Source organism: Olea europaea, chromosome 20, assembly GCF_002742605.1.
Source record: "Olea europaea var. sylvestris chromosome 20, O_europaea_v1, whole genome shotgun sequence".
NCBI classification, from domain to species: domain Eukaryota; kingdom Viridiplantae; phylum Streptophyta; class Magnoliopsida; order Lamiales; family Oleaceae; genus Olea; species Olea europaea.
The window spans coordinates 11,967,978-11,980,071 of NC_036256.1; the positions used below are offsets into that span (position 1 = coordinate 11,967,978).

At 35.4% G+C, this 12,094-nt stretch overlaps 1 protein-coding gene across 2 annotated transcripts; it reads right to left on the reverse strand.

Annotated features, from left to right (window-relative positions):
* Positions 1-547: 547 nt before the first annotated feature.
* LOC111369640 (kinesin-like protein KIN-5D) lies at positions 548-11,833 on the reverse strand. 2 transcript variants are annotated; one of them, XM_022991233.1, is made up of 23 exons: positions 11,731-11,833; positions 11,264-11,429; positions 11,052-11,181; positions 10,567-10,722; positions 9,986-10,462; positions 9,595-9,692; positions 9,342-9,498; positions 9,160-9,229; positions 5,629-5,705; positions 5,480-5,533; positions 5,302-5,382; positions 5,096-5,207; positions 4,414-4,500; positions 4,138-4,313; positions 3,892-4,053; positions 3,702-3,809; positions 3,427-3,585; positions 3,254-3,337; positions 2,228-2,433; positions 1,950-2,051; positions 1,748-1,857; positions 1,527-1,678; positions 548-1,135 (listed from the first exon to the last, which is right to left on the reverse strand). In XM_022991233.1, the coding sequence occupies exons 2-23, from the start codon at positions 11,425-11,427 to the stop codon at positions 920-922; spliced, it is 3,138 nt and encodes a 1,045-aa protein (XP_022847001.1). In that variant the 5' UTR covers positions 11,428-11,429; positions 11,731-11,833; the 3' UTR covers positions 548-919. The 2 variants fall into 2 exon arrangements, with proteins under 2 accessions (XP_022847001.1, XP_022847002.1); XM_022991234.1 differs by lacking the exon at positions 11,731-11,833 and having other exon boundaries at positions 11,264-11,647.
* Between the last annotated feature and the right edge of the window lie 261 nt (positions 11,834-12,094).

Consider the following 12,094-nt stretch of genomic DNA (forward strand, 5'->3'; position numbering starts at 1 on the left):
TGCCAAACATTTAAAACAAATTGTTAGGAAATTTCTACATTTTTTCATAGTTTTCAACAAAAAGATAAGTTCCAAATGTAAATATTAAATAATAAATAAATAGAAATATTTGGGAGATTTTCTTTGTTCAAAGCTTTAAGTGACTAATTTGAATTTAGAATCAACGAAGTGAAGAAATCAACTTTTAATTTTTAACTTAAAAGAATTGTAAATGATTTTTTTTTTCTTAATAATAATTATGCTCGCCTAGGCGCACATTAGTGGTCAACGATTTTTGTTGACTGTTAAATAAGGTGTCAAGCTACTTGACCAACGTTTCCACCACGCATCTTGAATTGGTGACGCCTAAGTACCACCGATGCGCGCCTTTTAGAACAGTGATTGTTTCTCACAAAGCCTATTTCTTCTAGTTTTGCATCCCATTTACATACTACCAGGATTGAGATGGTACACTCTCTTTCTGGGTCGATAAATTTCAATTTAATGCAGTAATCTCGGTTCTCAAAGAATGGCTTGAAGAAACAGAAACATGCAGAGCCCCTTAAACTGTCTGGTATAAAGATAATATTATCCCCAAAAAAATAAAAATATTTAAACATTAGATTCTCCTGTTACAGACACCCCAATGACAGCTAAATTTTACCTCTAGTTGGAGAATTTCCGAAACTGAAACTCTCTTTGATTCTCCAAAGGAAAAATGAAAATCGGAAGCTATTTTCTTCTCCATACCATGCTTTACACCACCAAGAATATGATTTGTTCAAAAATACAACCAACAAATGTAATTCATCAAACTATAAATTCTGTACAAATATCATTTTAATACTATACCATATGTCTTTTTCATTCTGTCGAAAATCGATTTTACGGTATAAACGCTTATGACCTCCCCCTCTATGCCTTGCGGTATACATTTGCTTTAATTTAGAGCAGTGAGAGGAGCACGGGAGTCTTTCAAGGAATGGACAGCCTCTAAAATATGCTTTATGTCTCCATTCACTTGTTTCGACGATTTTGCATCCCAAAGTGACTTTAGCAGTTCCTCAAAACTTGGGGTTCTGAGTTCTTCAATGGAAGAAACGCTTGGAAAATTGAATTCTCTTTTTCTCGGCGTTGAGCATGATGGTTGATCCACCTGTCAATGAAGAAGCCGACGTGAAATTAAGTCCACGTTTCACCACCATTAAAACAAAGCTCAAATTTTTTCTACTTCTTAACCACACATTTTCTAAAATATCACTATTCCAAAACTCATTTTAGTAGTTGTCAAACAGGGGCTAAAAATAACTTTAAGCATGCCCAGTGTATCGGTCCAAGCTGTAGGGGCCTGTGGCCAACACGTTCCTATATTTTTAAGTTAAAAAAATAATAATAATAAGAAATAAATAAATCCTGTATGATGCCTGACCTAAAAAGGAGCCCACAAGCCTAAATACAAGGTATCCTACTGCTCTGTACCTGTGAATATTGAGTCTAAACAAAATTATTTGTACAACTTGATGCAAGGGAGGCTCAGATTGTCTTACCATGTATTCTTCTAAAAGGCATTTTCCCGCATTCTCTGTGATTTCTACAGTCTTGTGGTAGTGTCCGCTCTTCAGTTCCCTCAAGTTTCCACAGCATGGATCAATCATTAAGTTAAGATTCCCACATGCCTCGCGGTCCAGTTGAAGTGATCCTGCATGGATTTTTTTAGTCAAATACTATTTAGTATGTGAAATAATTCAATTTGAAAGGCATCTCTTACGTTCAATAGACGAGAGAACATTGTTGCTTCCTATATCTGCATCTGCAAGTGCAGATGACATAGCAGAAGAAATTTTTGCACGCAATACTTGACTGGTCTCCATCCCTCCCCTGTAGTAAATATATATAGCATATTTTAATTCATTTCATTAAAAATATGCACGCTCAACTTGAAGTTCACGACCAAGGAAATCATAACTAACCTAACTATTTCATCCACAGAAGCAACGTTGCTCTCCTCTAAATCGAGCAAGGATTCTTGAGCATTGCACCATTGTTGCGCACCCAATTTTGCTTTTTCCAAACTGCACATTTTGATTTTAATTCACGATAGAAGACAGGTGAGAATCTAGAAAAAATGATACCGATGAATATATAGAGCATGTTTGGCTAAGCTATTTAAAACTTACTTTTATTTTCAGCGAACATTTTAAGCATAGTAAAATGTTCTCTTACCAACAAGCATGCAGTGTACACTCACCAGTTTTGGAGAACCTCTTCCATATCCTTTTTCCCACGTTCCACTGAAGCTGTGCTCTCCAGATAATGAGATTCCGCTTTTTCCATGTAGTTTGTCCACTCAGCTTTAATAGAACAAGCAGTGTTCTGCATAACTGACATCTCTTCTTGTAATCTGTTGGTTCTACTAGCTGCACTGTCCCGAAGTCCATCAATTGCACTTTGAACCTAGGGAAGAACAAGAAAAAAAGGGAAAATAGGGTAATTAAATATCGTATGTGAAATTACTCTTACAACGATACGATAATTAGATCCACACAAAAATTTGATACATAAACTCTAGTGTCATGAAATCAAAGATATACTGCCTTAACACAAACACTTGGTGTGTAATAAGAAGTTACGACGATGTCCTGGTGGCAGCTGGCAAGTAAAAAAGAGATATTAATAGTTGACTCTCATTGTTGACGATTTTTTAACCCCTTTCATGACTACCCAATATATGCTTTAAAGATTTTGTTATTGCCCATTACACGTATCACACAAAAGGTAAATAGAAGCTAAAATTGAAAATACTTTTATAATAACACTAGCAACTTCAATGGTTGTGAAACCAAGTCTCAACAGCAAATAAGGGCTCAAAGGATTTATGGAAAACCCCTCATGAAAGAATATTGAGGACTATATTTTACATGAAAGAAGCTGTTTCAAAGACTTACCAGCTTGTAGTTTTTGTATTAATGAGTATAAAAATAGCTTGTTAGACATTTTGGTTATTCTTATAACATTGGAATATCTTCTTTGATTTAATTTGAGTACTAATGTATCCCGACAGTGGTTTACAAACACTTGGCAGAACTATCTTGGAGGATCAATGAAAGTAGACACAGAGATGTGGTAGGTAGATGTAATTAATTCATCTTATCCGTCTATCTACAAGGACTGAGTAAAACACAGGTTACTCAAGCAGTGGGCTAAAATGCCATGTAGATTCGAATCTAAATTTCTTAAATTGTCAAATAAAATGATTGTAATACGGTGTGCATACCAGCTTTTTCTTCCGAGCATTTGAACCAGCAAGCAGCTCTGCCACTTTTTCTAAGATTTGCCTTTCTTCATTAGCAGCACACTCCTATAGAAAAATGAGACAGCCAACACAGATTGAATTTAAAAAGTATGCTAAATCCAACCTAGAGTCTTTTACATGAGGGGATTATTTACCTCAAACTTCTTTTCAAGCTCAGACAATTTCTGATCATTAACCACCTGTGCTTCTTCCACAATTTGGCCCAGTTCTGTAGCATGCGTATCCAAACTCTTGAAGAAGTTTACATTAATTTGAGAAATTGATCTTGTGGTAGCAACAGCTCTAGTATGAGCCTGGAAAATATGTCAAATTGTCAACTGCATCCCCTTCTTGAAATGAAAAATTAAAAACAAAGAAAGTGCTGGGAATCAAAACAATCTGCATTTTAGGTAATAAAGAAAATGCTAACCTCACGTTGCTGTTGTGCATATGCAGTTAATTTATTCTTCTGACTGTGCAGACTGTTTTGAAGATCATGTAGTAGTGTATCAGCCTCTGAAGCAATTCCTTTGAATAGCTGCATTGTATGAACTAATATCAAACACGTGCTAAAATAAGGTTCTAGAATAATTTCTCTGAGAGATTCAATGCATTCAAACCTCTTCTAAAGCTGAGGAATGCTTTGAAACTTCAGAATTCAGACAACCAAAAGTTGACTGAGAGTTATCATCAAGCTCTGCAGCTAAATCTTTCAAAACCTTGATGCCAGAACCATACATGGTTTTCAATTTTGATAGTCGACCTCGAAGCTCTTCAGCAACCTACAAGCGTACAAGATGAGAACCTGTGTCAAATGAATAACCATATACCACCTCTAGAGGCTTTTACAATTTAATTGCATATACCTCACTCTTTGTGGATACAAATGACTGCATATCTTCCTCCATTTCCTGCAGATTTTGCTCTTGTTGTGTAGCCGAAGATGACACAGTTTTATGTAAGATTTCAAGCTGCTGAGTCAATTGGGATTGGAAATTCTGGATAATAATTCTGTTTCCATCTTCTATTTTGTCCTTGCGTTCTGGAAAATCGGCCATGTATATAAACTTAGAATAGGTTCTTGTGTTTTTCTTCTGAAAAATAATACTGCATATTCAATATTCCAAAATTAGGATGCAAACCAATCTTCGTGAACAGATTAGAGACATCTGATGTTGCATTCTCCAGTTCTGTCCGAAGCTCAAGTGCCCGTTCAAGAAGCGCTTTCTCTGGTGGAAAGTATTCATACAAAAAGTCATGAAGCTGTTCCATGGATGTCATTTTATTCAAAAACAGTGGACAAAATCAGGTGTAGCTATATACTTTAGATAAGATGAATCAAAACAGCAGTTAAAAACATTCCCAAAATGTCAGCTGAGCCAAGTGAAATTTGGAAAAGGAACCACCTAATCTAGTGTTTTTTTTAAGAGGGGAGTGGAGGCAGGAGGGGAGAGAGGTACCAATCCTTGAACCCTTGACCTCAGTAGTGGAAACAACCAACCCTAGGCAATTGGAATAAGGAGAATTGGTACCAAAGTCTAACAATTTCAGTTCAGAAATATTTGGAAGGAAGAGAGCAAAGACAACTATTTAGTATATGGATTTTTATGTTTATTTTTACTCTTTCTCTCCAGTTTATTTAGTTATTTTATGATCAAGGAAAAGTTTTCTTACAGAATCACTTAGAGCCTTTTAGATAATAAATTATGAGATTTCATATTATACCGGGTGAAACTGGGTTGAAGGAGGATAATGCAGCAAGAAATTGAAAGTTTCTTGTGTGAAACTAGGTTGTAGGATAATATGCACAGAAAGTGAGACTACCGGATTTAAGAAGGTTGGATATCAGGTATTCCTTCTCTCTAATTGTTGCATTTGCCTGCCTGTGTCTTTCTTCAAGATCAAGCAATGTGTTCTCAGTTTCCTGTAGCTTTTTCTGAATTATGAGAGGAACATTGTTATTCCATGACGGCAAAGGAAAAGGGAAGTAAATTTGTAGTTTGGATAGGGTGAACATTCAAACATCACACCTCAGACTTTTCAAGTTTTTCACTCAATTCAGCAGTCAACTGCCGCTGAAAATTGTATAATTCCTGGATCTCCATCAGTTGCTGCTTACAACAAAAACACAATTTTAGTAATTATTCAAATATCTTAATAGTATCCACAAAAAGTTATCCAAATAATCAATATTTTATGTTAAAATACCTTGTCCCTGGATTCTAAATCAAGTTCCATATGTTCAATCTTTTCAGACATGGCCTGAAGGGGGAAAAACAAAACAAATTTTGAATTTCACAAGAGAATCTCTTGAGTAATTTCATAATATCATTAAACTAAGTTTCCTAATGTCAAACCTTTTTCTCTGCCTCCTCCTGGAGATAACGATCTCTTGGTATATATATCCCATTCTTCTCTCTGGCAGCATACACCTCTGATGGACATAAGTTTGTTGTAAGGAACTCATCCTTGTAAAGTGTTGAAAAGTACAGTAAGCAGTCATACTTTTAGGAATCTTGTTATTTAAGAGATTCAATCCTAGCAATTACAGATTAGCTATGTTTTCTCTTTCTTCTTTCCTTCTTCTCTCTCTCTTTATTTTTTTTTTATTTTTTTGGAAAATGTTGTCTTTTATGTCTATATTTTGTACTCTTTTTCATTCAGAAATATACAGTCATGTCTAATATTTCAGATACATATTTACCCAGAATTAAATTAATCACAATCAGCCACAAAAAATTGAACTTTCCTCTTCAAATCACAACTAACAGGTAGAATGTCTGAATTATGGTCCCAATCCGTGAAGATGTTTGTTCGTGGTAATGGAAAATTTCTTGACTTATCCGGTACTATAAAACAACCAGAACCAGAGAATGAATCAGATATTTAGGTATGGGAGGCAGAAAATTCCATGGTTATGGCATGGCTGGTGAATTTAATGGAGATTGATATAGGTAAGACATATTTGTTCTTATCAACAGCAGCAGAAATCTGGGAGGCTGCTGCAGATACGTATTCTGATGTTGGCAACTCAGCTCAGATTTTTGACATCAAGGCAGACATTCGTCAGATGAAATAAGGAAGTCAAAGTGTCACCATGTGTTACAGTGTTTTGAAAGGTTCGTGGCAGGAACTAGATCAATATTATGATGCTGAATGAGAATTTACTGATGATGATACTGGGTACAATAAAATGCTTGAAAAAGAGAGAGTTCGAGTTTCTTGCAGGACTTAATTCAGAATCAGATGAAGTAAGGGGGAGAGTAATTGTCAAGGAAGCATTTTCTTCAATTGTGAAGTATTTGTCTATGTGAGGAGGGAAGAAAGTAGAAGTGTTATGATGGGAAAGGACAAGCTGGTCAATCATATGAGACTTCAGCTTTGGTTTCTGCATCACTTGAGATAGCCCTTGTAAGTAGAAGGTTCTTGAGGAGAATAATAAAAAATGGTGTGATTTTGTTAATAGACCAAGGCATGACAAATATACGTTCTGCAAATTACACAGTAAAACGACAAATCAAATAAATTCAAAATTCTTTGATAAAGGAAATCGTGTTTTTCAGGCAATGACAGCCAACTTAATTCTGGAGCTTTAGATGCCCAAAATCAGCCCTTCACAAAAGAACAAATAGAGTTGCTGCACAGGTCCAACTGTCAGACTAACAGTATCCTTCTTTCCACCTCTTGTTCCATAGTTAACAAGGTATTTTTAACAGCTTTGAGTGCTTATTTGAAAAACAGTATTCCTTGCATGCAGGAGTAACAAATAATAGTTTTTCAAATTTATTCTCCACTTAAAAGTTAAGACAGAAAATGGATCTTTATCCTCAGTTGCAGGAAAAGGTTCAATACCTATTTCAAAATTTCTGCTGTTAAAATCGGTTGTCCATGTTCCTAATCTAACAACCATTTTTCTATAAGCAAGTTCACAAATGACTGTGATTGTGTGGCTAAATTTTTCCTAGTGAATTTCAGGATTTAGCTTTGCGGAAGATGATTGGCAAAGCCAGGGAAAAGATGGATTGCTTTACTTTTAAAGACGGTCATCTACTAGAGGGACAAGCTCGAACGGTGAATCTCTCTCCTCAATCTAGCTTAGTTAAAATTATGTTATGGCATCATATATTAGGTCATTCTAGTTTTCATTATTTGCAAAAATTGTTTCTATTATTGTTCAAAGGAAATAATCCTTGTTTCTTTCAATGTGAAATTTGTATGTTATCAAAGCATCAATTATCTACATTTTCTTTACAGCCTTACACAAAACCTGCACCTTTTGTTCACGAGTACCTAATCTCTCTCGCAAAATGTTATACACAAACTATGGAATTGACTACCAAGAAGACCTTTGCTCCAGAAGCTAAATTGCACACAGTTAGAATTCTACTTCCATTCAACCAACAAAGGATTGTCACTTCATTAACTAGATCCAAAAAATGCATTTCTTAATGGAGAATTGGCAAAAGAAGTATATGTGCAATTACCTCCAGGTTTTAAGGAATATTATGGAACACCTATGGCTTGGTTTGGTAGATTTTTAATAGCTATTCGGTAATCTAGTCATTCTCATAGTCAAGCTTGTTCCTTAAGCATTCAGTTGAAGGTAAAATTTTCTTACTTACCGTATACTGATGATATTATCCTAACAGGTGATGATGAAGAAATTGAGAGCTTAAAAAAATTCTTGCTGCTAGGTTCTTTAAAATATTTCCTAGATATGGAAGTAGCTATACGAAGAACTTGGATTATAATCTCTCAAAGGAAGTATACTCTTGATCTATATAAAGAAGTGGGGATGTTACAATGTAAACCTGGAGAGTATCCCATATATGCAAATAAGAAGCTTGGAATGTTTGAGAAAGGCAAAGAGGTAGATAGCACAGTGTTATCAAAGATTAGATGGTAAACTGATTTACTTATCACATACTAAGACGGATGTTGCATTCTGAATTCGTTTGGTAAGCCATACATGCATTCTCCAAGGGAAGAACACCAAGAAAAGGATTGTTATTGAACAAAGATACATGAATAACAAATTCAAGTAGAAGCATTCATAGATGAAAATTGGGCAGGTTCAATAGATGATAGAAGGTCAACTTAAGGTTTTTGTACCTTTTTAGGTGGAAATCTTGTGACTTCATGACTTGGTGCAGTAATATACAATCTGTTGTTTATGTTAGTAGTGTAGAGGCTGAATTTATAGTGGTGGCATGTGCGAACATGGCTAAAGAGGCTTCAAGATGAGTTGAAGGTAATCATAAAGGGTCCTATAAAACTTTATTGTGACAACAAGGCAGCTATAAACATAGCCAAGAACCTGGTCCAACATGATAGAACGAAACATGGAGATTGATTCGACAGTTCCTAAAGGAAAGAGTGGAAAAATGGTTTGATTTGCATACCATTCAATCCTACAACAGAGCAGCAGGCTGATTTATCCACCAAAGGGTTGTCCAAACCAACTTTTGATGCAATAATCGACAACCTGGTTTAATTGAAATCTTTGAACCAACTTGAAGGGGTGTGTTGAAAAGTACAAGTTGTTGAAATCTTGTTATCTAAGAGACAAGTTGTCCAAATTGTAGAATTTACGGATTAGCTTTTTATCTTAGTTTTCATCATTATCCTATTTTTAAAAAAGGATAAGTTGTTGTAAAAGAACCTAGGTTTATGTAGTCTTACATCTATATATTTTGTACTCTTTTTCGTTCAGAAATATCCAGAAAAGGTCCATAAAACTGTCACCATAAAGAATAGCACTTAAACGAAGATCTAAAGTTTCTTTTGCAGAACTTATGTGAACCTAGACAAAATTCACACACACATCTCACAGGAGATGAGAAACTAGAGGGAGGGCGGGAGGCAGAGAGAAGGAAAAAATCAACAACCTTGCTTTAACCGGTCAATTTCCGAGTACAGATCCTTGATCATTGCAGATTTCATCATCTTTTGATTAATCTGTAATTATAAACAAAGTTGACTTCGTCAACTGGTCCAGTCCAATAAATAGCTAAAAGAAACAACCGTAGTTCAACTTATTTTTTCTGTCAAAAATATCAAAAGTGCTGACCTCTGGTTTGTTCTTTATGTTTTTGGCACGGTGAGCATAATCTAAAGTACTGAGTGTCTCTTCCAAACAGTGAATGGAGGGTGATATTGTGGCAATTATACACGTCTTTGTCTTCCCTCCCAGAGAATCTCTTAGCAACCTTGTTAATTTGCTGTCTCTGAGATTTCAAGTGATATGTCAGATATAAGTTTATCTACCCTGAAACATGTCCGGTTACCCGTATCCATAATTGAGAAGTTGAGTGGACCTATACCTATATGGTATGTGACCAGAGTGCTCGACCAAAGCATTTATAACCCGACCAAGTGTCAGCAAGCTCTTGTTGATCTCACCTGCTTCCCTTGCTCTTCCCTGCAAAAGTAAATCAAATTTGTTTAGATCAAAATTAACAAGCAAGGAGATGGAAAAACTTGTAATGCATGTCAGAGTCCAAAATTTCTCGTCTACCGAGTACTGTACTGCAGAACAGTTCCCTTTACATGGAATTTCACCCCTTGGGAACCGTATATTTAGGACACTATCTTGCATAGAAGAAATTTTTGATGATCTCTCATAAGCAACAAGGTTCCGCCACCCATCTGGACCCATGGAAACAGTATAACAAGTCCAAAATCTTGCACTGTAAATTATTTATAACCTCTCACCTCTCTAGCACCAGAGCGTGAAATATTTTCTGAGCCAGCAAGATCAACAAGATTCAGCTTCCCACATTTAATCATCTCCTCTCCTTCTGGGGTGCACTCCTTGATGTGAATTGTGATAGAAAATATAGAGTGAGAACGACTGCTTTGTTTGTTAAGAAGGGTTTCCGCCGTTCGTCTTTTAGCAGAACCTTTTTCTAAGATTTTATATATTTCATTAGCAGTCGTTACGATCTCTTCTTCCAAACCTCTAACAAAAACTCCACCTTTTCCGTCTTCCATTAGTGCTATCGGTTTCTTCGATTTGTCATCTAAGAACTTTGGACATTCTTCGGATGCCAGAAGATCCGTTATTTCCTCATTGTAGAGCTCTAGGAATGTAACTTTCATGCTATATTCTGCATTTTGATCTTCTAAGATATCAAAAATTTGTCGAACGGCTCTTGGAATAACACCAGCATCACTTGGGAATTCCCCATTCTAACAAGATTAAAAGTTAAATTACATACATGATGTTAAAAATGCAAGTAGTAGAAAAACAACTTTGCAATTACGTTTTAGAGGCTAAAGTAAACAAATCAAACCTTTTTCCTCGCCCCACCCTCCATTGTGTAAGTCTTTCCTGTCCCTGTTTGTCCATATGCGAAAATGGTGCAATTATAGCCCTCTAAAACTTCAAAGACTATGGGGCAGACCGCCTGATCATATAAATCTTTTTGCTGGGAAGATGGACCAAAGACCTAAACACGATAAAGGTAAATAACTTTTTCTTATCAAAAAGAAAAAAGAACATGAAAGAGAAAAATTAATTGAATAGTAAAATGGAAATCAAATTGCAAGAATTAAGGTCATCACATATATGTTAACTTGACAAACTCATTTTAAATTGACCGCAACTTGTTGACATCAAAATTTAGAATTATGACATGGTATTCAATAGCTTGTATGAGATTCAACATGTTCTTCAACTCTTTGTTCCTTTGTTCCTTTTTGTCTTTGTTTACCTCTTCTGAGTTATCAAAAACAAAACCAAATTAAACATATAACCAGGTAAAAATAGCAAACAGACCTTATCAAAGAAGAAAGTTCTATCTATCTGCTTATTAGCAATGTTTTGAACAGCACAAACTTCTCTTCTGTTATCATTACAAGAAATCACCACTGGTGTATGCATTCTCGTCTCGTCCTCACTCAATGGCCTACAACAGAGGATTCAATCAGAACTCAACTCCAATATCATCAAATCACTTATAATAAAACGAACTCAATGAATTAACTAACCTGCAGCGCACGATAACCTGCACATTGACACCTTTATCCTTATCATGCTTTCCACTTATACTCCCCTCTGATCGCAGATCCCTCACCGCCTTGTCACTTGATCGCGGAGTCTGCGACGGTGATATTGGTACCATTCCCCCTCCTCCTCGTCGTGAAGCATCCATTTCTATATAATTAACACTCAGATTCAAATCTCATAACCTTCTTTTCATCTTTTCCTATGCAGTAAATCAAATTAACCCATCCAACTTCATCACTCCATGGAAAAAATCTCAATCAACCAATACATTACAAATAATCGACACATACAACTGAAAAAACAGAATGTACGTTGTTTTGAAGCAGTAAAAAGTAGATTTCATAGAAAAATGAAAAAGAAGGCCGATTTATTTTTGATAAAATGACAAGATATCTTATGGATAAGATTTAAAAATCGCAGTTATGCGTGCATATGAAGGTATACTTACAGTGAATTTGGAAGACCGACAGTAGATGGAAATGTAGTGAACAGGGTACAGATAGCAATAGTTCAGTTTAGAGAGATAAAATACTGCTGCATAGAGAGAGAGAGATTACATGAACGTGGTGAAGTGGTAGATTTTTAAATTTTAAATAAAGAAAGGTAGGAGAGAGAAGTATGAGGCGACAAGAGATGACGGCGTCAGACGATCGTTTAAACAGAAAGGTGTTGGCCGTTTTAAAAATAGGCTTTGCTTGATTTCCATTTCCTTCAAATACATTTTTTCTATCTTTCATTTTCAATTACACATTTTTTATTAAAATAATATTACATATAAATTAAAAAATATATTTATTTTTTAACCATATATT

What these genes read in the sequence shown, in the direction of transcription:
- LOC111369640 (XM_022991233.1), bottom strand. Translation starts at nt 11,427, where the DNA reads ATGGATGCTTCACGACGAGGAGGAGGGGGAATGGTACCAATATCACCG. An exon ending in TCTGGTCACATACCATATAG is followed by an intron (nt 9,499 to 9,594) that starts GTATAGGTCCAC and finishes TTGAAATCTCAG; the next exon opens with AGACAGCAAATTAACAAGGT. An exon ending in GAAGAGGTTCTCCAAAACTG is followed by an intron (nt 2,052 to 2,227) that starts GTGAGTGTACAC and finishes CAAAATGTGCAG; the next exon opens with TTTGGAAAAAGCAAAATTGG.